General features: G+C 39.0%; 1 protein-coding gene across 4 annotated transcripts in view; it reads right to left on the bottom strand.

Annotated features, from left to right (window-relative positions):
* The window catches only part of LOC144076068 (rac GTPase-activating protein 1-like), a 32,905-nt gene that overhangs the window by 16,423 nt on the left and 231 nt on the right, over positions 1–16,251 (bottom strand). Inside the window, exons 2-18 of one of the 4 annotated variants that reach the window (XM_077603627.1) lie at positions 15,955–16,061; positions 15,393–15,595; positions 14,830–14,981; positions 14,688–14,757; positions 14,561–14,605; positions 14,314–14,388; positions 14,109–14,226; positions 13,324–13,475; positions 12,975–13,139; positions 12,785–12,880; positions 12,467–12,665; positions 11,997–12,102; positions 11,787–11,919; positions 11,587–11,695; positions 11,341–11,449; positions 8,400–8,498; positions 6,707–6,724 (exon numbers count right to left, since the gene is read on the bottom strand). In XM_077603627.1, coding sequence (XP_077459753.1) covers positions 8,402–8,498; positions 11,341–11,449; positions 11,587–11,695; positions 11,787–11,919; positions 11,997–12,102; positions 12,467–12,665; positions 12,785–12,880; positions 12,975–13,139; positions 13,324–13,475; positions 14,109–14,226; positions 14,314–14,388; positions 14,561–14,605; positions 14,688–14,757; positions 14,830–14,981; positions 15,393–15,595; positions 15,955–16,039 — 1,914 coding nt within the window. In that variant the 5' untranslated portion in view covers positions 16,040–16,061 and the 3' untranslated portion in view covers positions 6,707–6,724; positions 8,400–8,401. Of the gene's footprint in view, positions 1–6,706; positions 6,725–7,587; positions 7,801–8,399; positions 8,499–9,575; positions 10,620–11,340; positions 11,450–11,586; positions 11,696–11,786; positions 11,920–11,996; positions 12,103–12,466; positions 12,666–12,784; positions 12,881–12,974; positions 13,140–13,323; positions 13,476–14,108; positions 14,227–14,313; positions 14,389–14,560; positions 14,606–14,687; positions 14,758–14,829; positions 14,982–15,392; positions 15,596–15,954; positions 16,062–16,251 lie in introns of those variants that run through there. The other 3 variants (XM_077603626.1, XR_013300724.1, XM_077603628.1) reach the window with 3 other exon arrangements.

Genomic DNA, 16,251 nt, shown 5'->3' with positions numbered 1-16,251 from the left:
TCGAGGTCAGCTGGGATAGGCTCCAGCACGCCCCATGAACCTAGTGAGGATAAAGCGGTTCAGTAAATGAGATGAGATGAGATCTACATTTCGCATAAAGCATGCAGTATCTACTGCAGAAACACTCCAGTGTCCAAGGGTGTCACCAAAAGCCTGGTAATTGCAAATCTCTCTTCCCTTTCTCTATTGGATGTTGCGTTCTATACTATAGAAGCTAAGCTCGTGTGCTGAGGTAGTAGGAAGCCAAACCATTCCCTCTAATAAGCCCCTGTGGGAGCAATATGAATGCTACTGCAAGGAGATGCAAGCCATTTGCAGAGTGAGAGCCGCCGATATCTGTAGCAAGGTGCATATAAAGGAAAGTGTTAAAAGTGACTGTTATAGGATAACAAGCCAATATCACACTCCTCTGTGTGAAATCCTAACACAATGCTGTTACAATATGGTGTCATCTCTAATTGTATTCAGGCATGTAGGGCAACACCCTACGTATTTATGTATTGGGCGGTGACTGCTCAGTTCACATTGATGCACAGGCATTTTCAACAGAACTAATGTCTGATTGCCATCAAGTGGGATGTTGAAAGACCCAAGCACATTCTGAGTTTCTTCTCCAGGTCTCAAAATCAACCTCAACTCTCACCTCCAGCAGAACGTTGACAACATCCCAGTGGAAGTGAGGGACATTGAATCATGCATGAGCCATGTTTTTCGTACCTCCGTCATCGAGGTTAATGACTGGTGATGCTGTTGGTGTCTTTTTGTGACAGCAATCCCTTGTTTGTAGATACCAGCGATGAGGATTCCATCAAACTGAGGAAGGAGTCCTCCAGGGCTACCCTGGCCTCTGTGACAGCTGACAGATACTGGCAGGCGTTTTCTATTGTTTGAAAGAGCTCCCAATGCAATTACGTCATTTCTTCAAACTGTGATGTCAGAGGGCAACATATCAGTGTCAAGTTGATGAAAACCTAAGGGAGAAAGTGCTGTGAATGAAATATGAAGAAGGATTTGCTGACATTTGCCTTTTCCTTAATTTTTTTTGGTGTTGTTGTTGTTGTTGACACAACACCCTTGTCACAATTAATATCCAAGTGTGTCATTGGTTCCCGAGGAAGATGTTATATGGACCTCTCGATCTGATTAATTTCCTGGAGGCCAGGCCCCACGGCTGCAGGAGCTTTCATTTTCTATCAGGTCCATAGATCTCCTGCCATTTACAGCTGGTGATTCTGCTGCCGGGATCTCAGGTCTTATCTATGTCCCAGTCCTATCTCCCAACTTGTCCCTGTAACCTGACTGCAGGAGGATTAGCCCTCAGACCTTTTGTTCGCTTGGAAATTTCCATTTAGCGAATAAGAAAGGTAGCCCTATATAAGCCAAGATTAATGTGGTTCCTAAGGAGTTCTAAGCATGTTTTACCATGGCTCAGACAGATATGGTAAAGGTCACTCCTTTTTAAAATGTAATGCTTGTCATTTTACAAAAAACAGGGGTAAATTCCACTTTCAAAGACATAGAACTTGGATAGCAAGTTTAGTTAAAGAATTATATGGCATATTGTGAACATCCTCATCACATTAGATTCAAGTGAATTAGCTTGAAATGAAAAGATGGGAAATGAGTCACTTTAAATTGGTTATGATGACATATACAGTGGATCAGGGTCAATCCACTGCTACATAAGCCGTGACCGAAAGACCAAACACGGGAAGTTGAAGGCTCTAATGATTGGACCTTCTGGTTGGAATCGCAAGCTCAGGCAATTAGCCGCTGAAAGGCCAGCGTTGAACTCTGACCATGTCTCCTCTACGACCGTTCTAAAGGGAATCCTGGTTTGTTCATTAAGTGAAATAGTTTCTCTTGTCTATAACTGAGAATTATACTGGTGTCAGCAGCCACAAATGGTTCCGATTTCTGCTCAGTGCTTAGACAAGAAAGAGGGAATGAGTTCTGCTGACACTGAGACCAGAAGGAATAATGAATGTTCTTGAAACAAAACTGAACAGTCCGGGGCACGTCTCGTCTCTCGCCCAGAGTCAACTGGTATTGACTGCAACTAATGAGGATAAGCAGTGCAGAAAAGCTGTCTCGCATTCCTTCAAATTGTTTGACCATCTGCACTCATCTATTTTGTCCCTCAGAACGGTCATTCAGACAGAGTGGCAGAGTTTAGATTGGGAGCTCCGTTGGAAATCTGTCACAGGTTCTGTTTGTACTGAAATACTGCACTTGTGCCTCACCCTGATCCGAAGTGCTTGTCTCAATCTGGAGTTCTCTATTCTCAAGAGAAATGTGTGAAAAATTTACGAGACCTACATATTATCTCTGCCTATTTTTGCATCATGAGCATTGTAATGCAATTCTAAAAAAACGGAATAACATTAGTGTTTTTTAAAAAGTGATTTCATCATGATTTCAAATCATTAAAAGGCTAAAGCCTAAAAAAAATAATTAGTCCGTAATTCACGTAAAAATACCAAATTGTAATATTATAACAAGTTACAAAAGCATTTTCAAGGCAATACACAACACCACTATTGTAGCCACATCATTTAAAGTATAAAATACACAAATTAATTAGCATTACTCTATTAAAAAAGGAGCCTATAGTATTATACTGTACGGTAATAAAGTATCCTATGTAGAGTTTTTTTTATTCTTTTAATGCATTACTACACATTTTTATTTCCTTCCACCCACACTTCAGATATTGGAAGTGGAAACAGTTAAGGCAGAAAAGAAACTGTCACCTCTTTTTTTTTTTAAATCCTTAATGGTTGTAAGAAAATTGCAATGGAGCTGAAAGCAAGTGGCAAGCTTACAATAGATATGAGTCAACCTAATTGTCAGTGTTGTGGTGGTGTTCAAAGTGCACTTTCCACCTCCACAATAATAAGTGTATTATTTGAGCTCCGTGTGGAAAACTTGTGCTTTTTATGGCTCCAGATTGAAGTTTTAGCTCAAAGATTTTTCAAATAACCAAAATTATGTAAAGCATCCCCATTACCCTCACTTCCCCATACACATTCCCCAGCCCAACACGCTCCCCCCAATCTAAGAATAAAACAATTTCTCGGTGTCAAAGTGATTAACCTAAAATAAAGAGACATAATTTATTCGTCATTTGCATGGCGGGTCACCAAACAACCATACGCATGAGGTTCTATTTTGAGACTCTTTGAGACGGAAGAAAAAAACATGATTGACAAGGAGCAGCTGGGAAGGAGAATAAAAAAAGGGTTCGGATACAAGAACACAGGTGTCAGTCACTATGCTTCATTAAAACAAAGGCTCTGTATTAGTGAAAATATGATGCTTTGATGTCTGACAATTTACCGACACACCAAGACTTTTTTTTCCACAAATGAAGAGGACTATGAAGTAACATGTACACACAAACACAGAATTCTTTCATTGGTAATAACCACAGCTCCATTTTCTTGAAACAAATACCACATTAATTTGAATACAACCCTAATTTTTAGTATTGAGTGAGGCATTTGGAAAATAGACTATTCAATGGAAGAATCTATGTCATATCATCATGAAAGTACACCCCTACCAGGAATATTTATACATACATATTTTTTTCCAGCAATAGGGGACCCTTGGGTGCATCTGTGAGACATTTTCCACAGAAGTGGTACATCGGATCCATCATCCCGTGTTTATCTGCTTTTCACACAATGCCCAACAAAGCGGGTAATTGCTGTGTGTACACTATTTGTAAAGCTTTTTTGTATACAGAAGGGCAAGACAAGGGTGGGAATAGAGCAAGACAGGTAAATCAACGGCTTCCTTATTTGGCTCAAATCCCTCTCCGCAATAGTTTTATTCAGTGGCCAACCACTGCGGACCCCGTATCAATTGCAGTCAACAAAACGCACAATGAATTTTACTGATGACAAAAAAAAGTTATAATAACATACATATCTTATTAGAAATACCTTGTCTGTCATAATAAAAAGAATTGGTGGGTGGGGGGAAGAATTGTGATGATGACTTTAAGGGCCCATAAGTGCTGTAGGAAATATTTTAATTGCTGATTTTGAAGTACTGAGATTTAAATAGCACTCTGTCTTCTCTGCCTCACTATGGCACATTTTACAGCCATTCAAATCCAATAAATTCCTTTGGAATATTTCTTAACACATTTTTCCAAGCTGACCTCGAGTGCATTATAACCAGTTGTTGCATGAATGATGAAATACACATCCAGTGATGAAACCGCCTGAAAAAAATGTTCTAAAAAGTAATTTAAGTTTGGAGTAAAAAGTTTTTTGTACAAAAAAGGGATTTTATCTTTAAATGCCACATATAGTAAGGGTTTTTCATGAAAAAAGTAGACAATAAATATAGCAAGGGTTTTATGTATAGTAATGCTATTTTTTTTCTTTCAACAAAAGACCATGTGTTGTAAGTCTTTTATATGTTAAAACATGACCATGTATAATAAGGTTTTTTTCTTAAAACAAAAAACACCATGTATAGTAAGGCTTTTTTCTTAAAACAAAAAACACCATGTATAGTAAGGCTTTTTTTCTTTTAAAAAAGAACATGTAGAGCTTACCTGGGCAATTAATTCCACATAGGGTCGCAGTGGGTGCAGGTTTTCGTTCCAATGTATAAGATGAAACCTCTCCACCAATCTGGTATCTTAGAAGTGCAATCAGTGGATTGCAGTCAGGTGCTTCTTGTTTCAGCAGAAATCTAATTAGTTAAACTGTCTCTGCTGGATTGGTTGGAAAAAAAACTGCACCCACAGCGGCCCTCGAGGACCGGAGTCCCTAAGTCTGATGTAGAGCAAGACCTATCTTTGTTTTAAAAAATGCCCATGTATAGTAAATCTTTTCTTTGTTAAAAAAATGACCATGTATGTATAGCAAAGTTTTTTTTCTTTAAAAAAAAAAAGACAATGTACAGTATGGCTTTTTTCTCATCTCTCATCTCATTTTCTGAATCGCTTTATCTTCATCATTCATATATCGGTGGCAAGTCGATCGCAGAGCACAAGGAGACAGACAACCATGCACACTTACACCCATAACTAGGGGCAATTTAGTGTCCAATCAGCCTACCATGCATGTTTTTGGAGTGTGGGAGGAAACCAGAGTATACATAGGAAACCCATGCTGGCTCAGGGAGAAGATGTAAACTCCACACAGATGGACCGATCTGGATTTGAACCCAGGACCCCAGAGCTGTGAGGCCGACGCGCTAACCACTCGCTCCACCAGGCCGCTTTATGAAATAAATATAACACAATACATGAACAAAGACAGTATATATTGATATACTATATAGTATATACTATATATGTATTCAGCCATTTCCTATGTTGTTGTCTGTTCCCAAAGTCATTAAAATCTTTGACATCATTTACACTAAGAGCTCCAAATCTTTTTGGTGTGGAACACACTGAGTGAGAAACATGTTACATCATACTTCTAAGCTAAACTGACATCAGCGATTGGTAATGGCAGTAGTTTGGCTGCAGCATTATAAGTGACACTAATGAAAAGAGACTGCTTAAAACTATAATGACATGGGATTTGGACGGTGTGTTTATAAGAACCGTACATGAATGTATAGAAATGGTCGGGTCCATCCACTAAGTAAAAACCTCAACAATAACAAAAAACTATCAGAAACAGACTCCCATACAGTGAACGCAAAACAGTTTCATTGATGTATACTCCAATGTTCTATATATAATACTACACGCTTCCACAAGCATTCGTTTCCAGTCATAAGCATTGAGATACACTCATGCAAGAAAGAACATGTAAAAATCCACCTACATGCAGATTTTTTTTTCGTTGTATGTGGAAACAATTGATAATTCATAAGGGAAAAGCACAAGTGTTCATATGTGAGGATGGATGCACTTCATGGAGTTAAGCACGGGTCATGTAGTATTTGTTTCAAATGATCAACACTTTATAGCATGCACTTAACAGTCACACCTACAGACAATCTGACAAATGTGCATTCTTTTGCATAATATACAGTCACAGTCGTTGAAACTGGGACATCAGTACCAACAGGCAGGCATCGATTTGTGATAGGCCCGTCTATTCTAAAATTACTCTGAATGATCCAAATTTTATCATCTGCATCTGAGTAACAAAAGGGTGAGATATGGGATGTTTTTTTTCATGAATGAAACAGTTTGGGTCTCCATATAAAAAGAAGTACTGCTGTTTAAATGGCATTGTGATAGAAGCCCTCAACTAAATGGAAAGCGGAGAAGAAATTATACATGAACGCACATTGTGTTTTATTATGGCAGTTCATCAAATTCCTGCACAAGAGCCAGGAATGGGTGTATTGGGCTAAAAGGGTAAAATGAGCAAGTCAAGGTGAGGAAGCATGTGCATCCAGCAGCTACACAGCAAATCTGTTTATTCTGCACAATTTAGCATCAAACACAACAGACTGCTGAGTACCTGCTAGCGCTTGTGGTGCCCCATTAAAATGGAATTTATTGCTGCCTTAAGAGCAGACCCTCATTTGTGCTCCTTGCGTTCTCGCAGACTGTCGTAATGGGCGTGCTATGAAGGGTTTTTTTTCCACACCACTTCTATCAGCAGGCGACAGACAAGTTGTCAGAGGCCCTCATTAAAAACCCAAATGGCCTCGGCTTGGGAACGCTTGGGAACGCTGGCGTGCCCACACAGCCGTCAGGCATTCCTGGCATCACTGCCATCTCTCCTGTCACCTGCAGGACCAACACATTTAAAAGCCCGCTACACCCACGAACATGGCGGTGGCATTTCACGCAAGTGCCACTCACTTCAAAGCACAGTTCAACAGATGTCAAAAGACTTTTTTAGTGCTTGATCAAACACCACTTCCCTTGCTCAGGCTAGTCATTTTTGCTTGAGTGTTTTTTTTTCCTTTCCAAAAAGAAGAAATCTTTGGCAAGATTGCATTGAGAACCTTTTTTTGCATCAGAAATAAACATCGCACTTAAATATATTGCATGTTATAGTCAGAGTCCAACTACATGATAGGAAATGTCAACAAACACCTTTGTGTACACAACTAACAATAAAATATGTATGTCCTAGTGTATGGAGTGCACCCCCGACCTGCTACCGGATCTACAAAATAGATAAAATCTCATCTTTAGTATCAATGGGAAAAATAACCTATCTTAAATCTGAAATGATGCAGTGAGTAGCTGTTGGCCTTCAGAATATAAACACACTGGAGTAGGCTTGACTGTTCTTCTATAAGTGGAAAAACACATCACTTGGAAAATGGTGAAAAAGAATTTGCAATTTAGCCATCAATATGTTCCCTTTAGACAGCAAATGTGTACTCACACTTTACTTTGATGCCTTGTGACATGGCCTTGAGCAGATGTTGATTTTCCCAATTCTAAAGTTAACACATTTCCTGTTTGCCAGCATGCACTGGCACCCTTCTATAGAGGCAACACTCAAAATTGAATATTTGGCTGCTTTGTGAGCTGAAGTCCCAAATGACTTGCTTGTGATCTCACAACATAGGACAGCATTATAGGGGCACTCCTTCATGAAATATTTACTTCCATACACCATTTATTTGTACTACAGCACTGCAAATGCATGTAACTTTATCAGTCTGGTTCGGGAAAAATAATCTTAAAAACATGCAGTTCATTTATTCGTAAGAGCTGCTACTAATATGATACCAACAAACCACATGTAAAAATCATTTTAACAATCCAGTAGCTCCAACGCATTGACCTTCCTTTGTGGAATGTGCGTCATGTTCCAAAAGTTAGGTGAGTGGGGTTCCAGGCCAGGGCTAAACTCGACAAAAAGTAACACATTGTTCAAATAATGGGCTCATTCAATCCTGTCATCGATTGAGCTTTTTCAGGAACGCACAATTATAATAATCATCGTGATAATCTGTTTGCCTTAGTTACTGATACGTAGTTTACACTTGTAGCCACCAAGCGTGAACTCCAGGCTCCATAAATCTCATCAACTAATGACAAATTCATATTTAATGACCATGGTCACTGTCTGGAAAGAAGGAACATTCTTTCATTACGGCCGCCGACGCATGCTGCTTGGTCGAGATAATTGATTTCTCGGCGGTAACAAGGTATCGACCACGCATGGTAGCCAACTAAGATGGCAGTTTGATTCAAAGGCGTGGAGGGGGTGTAAGTATCTGTGTGTTGTTGGGAGGGCGGGGGTTCATAAAGCCTGAGGGGGGAAATAGAGCACTGAAAGGCGACTAAGCCATTTTTGCAGTCGACATGTCAAGTGTAGGTTGTTTTTTTCAGCTTTTCTAACATTTAACTGACAAAGTGGAAAGCATATTGATTCAATAATTCACTGAAAGCACAAACAATTCTGAAGGAGCCCTTTTCCCCCTGTAATAAAGGATCTAACCTTTAGCCAGTGCTCCTCATTAATGTGTTGTTATTGCCACCAACAGGAAAACTGCTCACTTGATCTGCATAGGTAGTCCACATCCAAGTCCTAAAGTCCCTGTAAATATGTTTAACAAAGTGTTTTGCTTACTGAAGCAGCTTAAGTTGACATATCGGTGGCATTGATTTATTGCAGCTATACAAAACTGTGAGGTGACAAACATTAAATTGATCAACTCAGTCATTTAGGAGCAAGAGACATCTTAGAATCTAATAATATACATTGATTGCATTCATCTCTAATCATACCATTGACTACCTCACACACCATTACCCACACTTCATAAAATACAGTAGATTGAGGGCTCTCATACCATTGTTAAGATGATGTTTACAAGCCTACAATCTAAATTCATCTAAGCGCTCTTAATTGGACTAGTTACTCATTTGCCCCTGCAGTCCCACTGCTGAGTGGAACTTTAACTGTGCACTCAGACTAGACATGGGAGGGAGCTCCAAGCACACATACACAGCCAGCTGTTTGCTGCCTGCAGCAGGCGAGCTTATGCTGCACAGTACATCATAAATAAACACAGCATTCCCACATGAGAGGACACATCGACACTCAGGAGGCCTCATTTCAGGCTAATGAACTATTAATTTGGATTTGAAATGCAAATAATTTGCAAGCGTCTCCTATACGGAGAGGGAAAATGTGGGTACACGTACATATTTTGACCTTTCTACGGAATGGTTCACTAATGTCAAATTTCAGTAGTCAATTAGGCCATGGGGGAAGAAAATGCCTGTCAACGTCAGTGCTGTGCATCCAATCTATTATAAGAATAGTATCTACATTATATAATTGACTCTTTTAGTTCCTACGTTGAAATTCTCCACCTGTTCATTCATTTTGTGGATAAGGGAAATATGCACAGACTATTGGGAGAGTAAGCCAAAAAAAAAGCACAAGCCTTCAGCATTTTTGGCAGTTAATGCTTTACATATTTTCAATTGCACTTGGCACTCTCAGCCAGGAAAATGGAGCTGAATAAACATGAATGGTTTTACACCAGCACAGAAACATGAAAACACTTGGAGTTAACGAGAAGTTAAACTGTAGCCATATAAACATTTATATGCCCAAAATTAACAAAGAATCAGAATCCCTGTAAATAAATGAACACCAATAAAATACAAACTGAAATTTGATACTTTTATTTTTACCTTATCCACAGACTGGGTTTTGTTTCAGTATACAGTATTTGACACAAGCAGCAAAACCAATTAGGTGATAGTTTCCCAGAATTGTTTTGATGTGCTTCCCAATTCACTTCACTTCAAGGAGCGACAGCCAATCACATATTTTGTAAGAGGCAAGGATTTTGTTTTTTGGATAAAACATAAAAAGGCACAGTTGGCATGCAAAAATAAAAAAACATCATAAAATGCAGTAGTTAGACTGTAAGCACACAGGGTTGATTGGAGCATTAATAGCTAGTATCCAATCAACACCCAGGATGCTTTTCCTCAGTTATGGCAATCTCAGAAGTCAGCAACAATATGTATGTATCATAAAGAAAGCATAACAATAATACAACAGCAGCCCCTAGTGGTGATTACGGCTAATCGGTGAGTTGCATCGTTAGATACGTACAGTGCAAAAATGCATAGTTCCCATTGGATATCAGTGTCAGTATTAGTAGTGTTACTTAGGCATATATTACTTGATTTACTATTTTTCTACCCTATAACACAGAAAAAATAAAGTGTTTATGCCAGGCTTAAAGTTTTTTTTCAGCTTATTGATTCAAGATTCTAAATCCAATTTAAAAATGTTTTCTCCCTTTGGTCCAGTTTCATGATCATGCGGTTACAACCACATTTTCTTTCATCAAGGGACGATGAAGCACATACAAAAGAAAAGCTCCATGTAATATGTGAGCTGGAGTTTCTTGGTCATTAAAGCATTGAAAATTAATTGGCACTTTTGATTCTTAATATGTCAGGGCTGATTATATAAAAAGGAGAAAAAATCTTCATGTGTACCACCAATCTGTTTAACTAAGAAAACAATGACATTTCTAAAAATGTTTCTTAAGCTAAAATTGCACATTAGTTTAAAGTTTTTTGCAGAAATAATTCATAATGGTCTTTTGGTGTTGGAATTTACTTCAGATGTGGAGACTCAAAGAAGTTGCCCCGCGGGTTGGCCGATGTTTTAGTCTTGCCCGGAAATCTAAAAAGATGGTTGGGTAAGACAAATTCAGAATATATAGCAATGTGGGGGTACTTCAAATGCCTGAACACTTGAAGTTCAGTCGTGCATGGAAATTCTGTAAAAATCTAATGTGTCGACATTAAGCAAGAATACTTATACTAGTGTACAGAAATGTGTAAGTTATGTAGAATAATGTTTCAAGTACTTAAGTACTTAGCAGTACTTAACTATGCTCAAGAAGCAAGACAGCTATAAATAAACTATGTTGAGAATTATTTATCAGATTTCTATATCTTAGAGTGAAATTGTATTAAAACCATCTCTTTTTGCTCAGTGACCTTCTTTCAAAATTATATAAATACATTTAATGATAATCTCTATTCATTTGACTCTCTATTAGATTCTGGAATAACATTTGCTGGAGAACTAATTACTTCAGCTAAAACGCTCTCTTATTTGAGTGATGGAGGATGAGAAAGAATGAATAGCTTTTGTGTGTCTTCTATTTGTAAATATAAATAAATTATTATTATTAATAATAATAATAAACTGCAACTACTGAACCACATGCTGTTACATCTTAGATTACCAACTGAGTTACTTATATTAGGATGCCCCCTATTGATGAAAGACATTCTTCAAACATTCTGTACAAATGTAAAATACATCTGGAAAATTCATGAGACATTTGTTGAACTGACTGCAAGACAACCTGTTGCATGCGTTTGAATGAACTTACATGGTGGTGCTGGTGAGCGTTTGCATCACACGCTTCGACAGCGAGCTGGCGGAAGGTGTCTTTGCCATCAACTGGTGCTCAGGAGTGGTTAGTGGTCCCAGTATACTAACTGAAAAAAAGAAAAACATTAATGCAGTTCATTTTGGGGGTTCAGTTTTCGTAAGAGCACAAGCTTGCTTGTAATTGGAAAAATAAATAAATATTTCATTTTAATGCCTAATAGCTGCCTGCCTTTGAAGCTCTTACCATTATGACTTGGAGTCCCAGTCAAGGTAGGATCCTCCATGTCTAGGTTATCCGGATACGCATACTGACTCCAGTAACTTACGGGGATACTAAAGAAGCGTTCAATTACCTGGAAGAGGTGGGAAGGGGGGGTTAAAGTCATTTTTAAAGAAATAATTTAGTATTCGTACAGTATGTACTTGATAATGAATACGGGTTACCCTTGGTTGTCTGCTTGTGTCACTCAGGACAGCCATTGTGTCTGGGTTTGGAACAGCGTGCCCCACAAGGGTAGGTCCAAATACCCTACCCAAGTTTGTTACATCCATCTTTGTATCCACACTCTTGGACACTCTGGGGAGCAAGCATAACATGCTTGCTAAATGTTCACGCAAAGATAAATATTTACACTGTAAACCTTCATGAGTTACTTTTGCAGATGGATCATAAGGCAGGCCAGAGTGTCTCGGTTAGGTTGAGGGAGCTCTTCAATGGTGTTGTACAACATGTTAAGGCTGTTTTTATCATCTTGGATTTCTGCAATAACATATCATGGAAAATTGACTTTTTATTGTCTGTAAGAACAAAAATAGATGCCTTTGAATTACTTGCCAAACCAGCAAGTGTTTTATTGAAACTTCTGCCCCACTTTTATCTCACATGGGGCTGGGTATCGCTTAAAATAGTAAAGTGAATGAAGGCCCACATGCAGGATGATCAGATTTTAGCATGACATGAAAAGGTGACTGTAAGGTTCCATAATGCATTAACTTTACGATATGGTGATTAAAGCATTTCATACAATATTATCAAGATAAATTAAATTGTTTTAAAATTGTGAGGGGAAAAAAAGAAGTTTTTTTGTATATTAACACTGGGAGGAAAAAAAGAGGAAACCTACCAGCTGCCTCCATGAAGGCTTTGTTGTGGCGGAATGTGAGAATCGGTTCAGGAAGATTCCTGAGAAAGTCTTTGAGAACACAGGCGATCACGTTGATGTCTTCTACTTTGTTAAGTTGTGGGAGTGTTTTTCCACGAATCAGCTTCTCCTTCAGTGCTTTCACTTGACGCTCCTGGCCAGAGATTCTGTAGAGGCCAACCTAGAGATAATAGCAGTTACAAATTACTGTGCAGTGTTACAGTGAACTTGGAATTAATCCAAATACACATTTAAAAACATTAAAAGTTCCCAAGTCCTATAATAAAGAGCATCATTTACCTCACTGAGGCCCCTGCGTTCAATCTCCTTAATGCAAAAGATTACTAAAGCTGGGATCCTCGGTGACGTTGTCGGCGCAAAGTCAGCCAAGGTACTCTGCAGGCGCATCACAAAAAATTACATTTATTTATGTTGTATGTCGACTCCCCAAAGAGATATTGTGGAAAGAAAAGAAAAAGACATGCTGAACCTCTGCAGTCCTGATGGGAGTGCCGATGGCCACGGGATTGCAGGGCAGTGGGCAGTCATCGCGGCACTCGGGATGGGCTATAATTCTACAGTCCTGACAGCGAAGGTACATCTTCCCAAACTTTGTTCTTCGGCCACAGGGTGTACAGAACTCTGATCTGATCACCTATGCGAGGGAGATGGGCAAAAACAATTTAAACAAATTCTCGGAATCGGAAACAATGAAATTTGTTTGATTTTTGCATTTTAAAATGGAGAAAGTAAACTAACAGTTTACTTTGCTTTGCTCAACAGTGACTGGTGGTACTGAACCAACGCACAAAACAAACATGGTTATAATAATGGCTCACTGTTTTAGAGATGAACAGATGCTGCTTTCCTCCTCCCGCATTGGCCTTGGGGGTTTCAAAATGAGGGTGGAAATCCGGGACTGGTGTGCTTGGTGCTTCACTGTTGGTTTGAGACGGCTCAATCGATGTTGAATCAGCCCAGGCTGGGGCAGCTGTTAGCGCAACCAAATCGTATTGATTAAAAAAAAGCTGTATTTGAATTATGTGCATTATGATTTAATGTTGCAAGTAACTAGGTCCCATATGCATGGCAACACATTAAACACGTCGCAGAAATAATGAGGGTTCAAGCAAGTGCACCATTTTAAGGAAAAATGACTGCTTTGAATAGATGGCACGGGTGCTGCTGCATAGATCGTTGCTGGTCAAATTCAATTCATCATTTACACTTTGTTTACAAGGAAGGCCATACTCTCTCACTCCCTGAACGGCACCCAAGCAGGCAACTTCCACCATGAATTGATCAATAAACTTAAAAAGGAGTGAGAACATTCATCCTGCCAGCCGTGTAGGGTGTCATTATTGCTTCCTACTTTTTAATGAGCTTTTTCTTCCTTTTGTATGACAGTAAACCTATGAAAGAGATTAGGTTTGAAACACTTTTTTGATCAAACATTTACTATTCGCCAAACCTAACCTTTTTAATGTGAAATTTACAGGACTTGAACCTCAAGATTACAATCACACATTAAAGCATAAATAAATAAAAACAGCCAAGTAACAGCATGTATCTTGGGCATAAGGCACCCTATATTGAAGTGCGTACATAATCAGGAATTTCTCACCACTCTTAGTTCTGCTGCGTGTCCTGTAGGGGACCGTCTGGATTGTGGAGACAGACTCGACAGCACCACCATACACTGGCACGGTGATGGTGGTTTTGGCCACTATGGAGTCATTTATCTGTGTAGCATAAAAAATATGAAGATTTTTTTTTAAAGAGTGATATTTAGAAAACTACAATTGTTGGTATTATGACTGCAAAATTACCCGATCAGATGTACGTCCCGTGGAGCGAGGTTTCTTTGTCGCATGAGGTGGAACCTCAAGTTTTCGGGATGAACGCTGTGGATGACAAAGGAGATTTGTACAAAAACTGTATGGTTTGCGTATTACAAAGCCGTGTAATCCATTTTAAAACAATCTCGACAATTTCAAAAGATTTAAAGCGTTTACAAATTGTGGTTACCAGCACTAGTCTGTGTTGAAGTCAAATGACAATCAATTTAAAACTCACTCGTTTTGGACGTTTCTGCAATCTCATGGCAGAAGAATCCCAGTCCTATGGGAAAGGGGATTAGGTTGCAGCATATTTGTTTCGACATGTTGTGTTAAAGCTTGAAAGAGGATAAACAAGAATGTACCAGGGAGTCATCAGTTTGATCAAAGCTGATGTCTGACATGACGGAGGTTGATTCATCAATGGCCATCAACCTACAAGACAGCCAATGTCAATATTTTAAATTTCTTGAGGACTCGGGTTGAACCATTTTTCACATCTATAACCTTCTGCTAGAGTTAAGGATGACTTTAGCAGACTGTGCAGCCTGGGAGTGGGCACTGAGGAAGGCCAGAGCAGAACGCTGCTCCTCACTTAGATGGATACTACTACTGTTCTCTGCCAACAGCATATCCCGGATCAGCTGAAGCTGACGTTCCTAATGGTAAAAAGAAAAGGGAGAAGATGAATATTAGTAATTAGTGACATCCCAAATGTTGTATTTAAAAAAAAAAATCATTTCAGGTTTGTTCTATATGATGGACAAAAAGTGTCAACTATTGGAATAGTGGAATCTCCAAAGTCGTGTCCGCAAAGGTTGCACAGTTTGAAGGGCAACACCAATTTTCTTGAAAAACCTTGGAAAAAAACTGAAGTTTCAAATCATGGTCATGTGAGACATGAGAATTGAATTGGTTGGTGGCCATCATGTTAATGACAGTATTTTTAATGTCTCTGTGAAACATGCCACAAGTGCAATACTACAATGTTTTATGATGGTAACAGTCAGCCAGTGATGTACTTTGGAGGTTCCGCTGTACCAAACGCTTTGAGAGCAGAAAATACAAACCAATTTCTCATAGACAGATTCAGCTTTCTGACGACGCCGTATTTCCACATCGACTTGGTTGCGTGCATGTTTCAATTTCACCTCTAAAGCACCCCTTTCAGTTTCTGCTTTGGCCAACATTTCCTTGCAGGACAGTAACTCCTCCCCTGAATGGAACCACTTCTTACGACAGTCCTCAAAGTTTTGGGCCATCTGCAGAAATTCTAAAAGAAAACAACAACAACAAAAATAAGTGATTTTCCCCCCTCTGTGGTTCAGAAAGACCCAGGCAGCCATTGGGCAAAAAAGCAAAACTTCTGCTAGCAGTTTCACTTTGCAGAGGCGACAAAAACGCGTGCCATTGTGCAAAAAGCAAATGCAAATAATAATAATGTAATGCAGAAAGAATTACTACCAAAAGCTTGTTAGAAAGTGTTGATCTCAGAATTTTACGATGACTATAATGCTAATAAACGCGTGCTTGTGTCAATACTTAGCACTGTAGCAGTTAACACTGATTGATCAACCCAGCATTTTAATCCATTAACTTTCATCAGTAAACAGACGAGTGTCAAAAACTTACGTGGTTCGATGGTCTCATTTAGACCGTCCACCTGGGCTCGTAAAGTCTGGAACTGGTTGTATAGATTCACCACCGTCGACTCCATAGTCTTCCTCGACAATGCTAACCTTCATGTAATTGGAAGTAACGTTAGCTTGCCTTGGAAGGTTATCGTTATATTGCTACACGAGTGTACGCGATTAAGCAAAAATATTTTAAAAAAATCCGTGATGTTGACCACAAGTTTTAAAAATGTGGACCTTACCATTAGCTAAAACATATTAATGCTAGGTTACCCGCAATGAAGCCTTCGGCGTG

This window comes from Stigmatopora argus, chromosome 6 (genome assembly GCF_051989625.1).
Source record: "Stigmatopora argus isolate UIUO_Sarg chromosome 6, RoL_Sarg_1.0, whole genome shotgun sequence".
NCBI lineage: Eukaryota > Metazoa > Chordata > Actinopteri > Syngnathiformes > Syngnathidae > Stigmatopora > Stigmatopora argus.
This window is presented reverse-complemented; position numbering and strand designations above follow the sequence as displayed.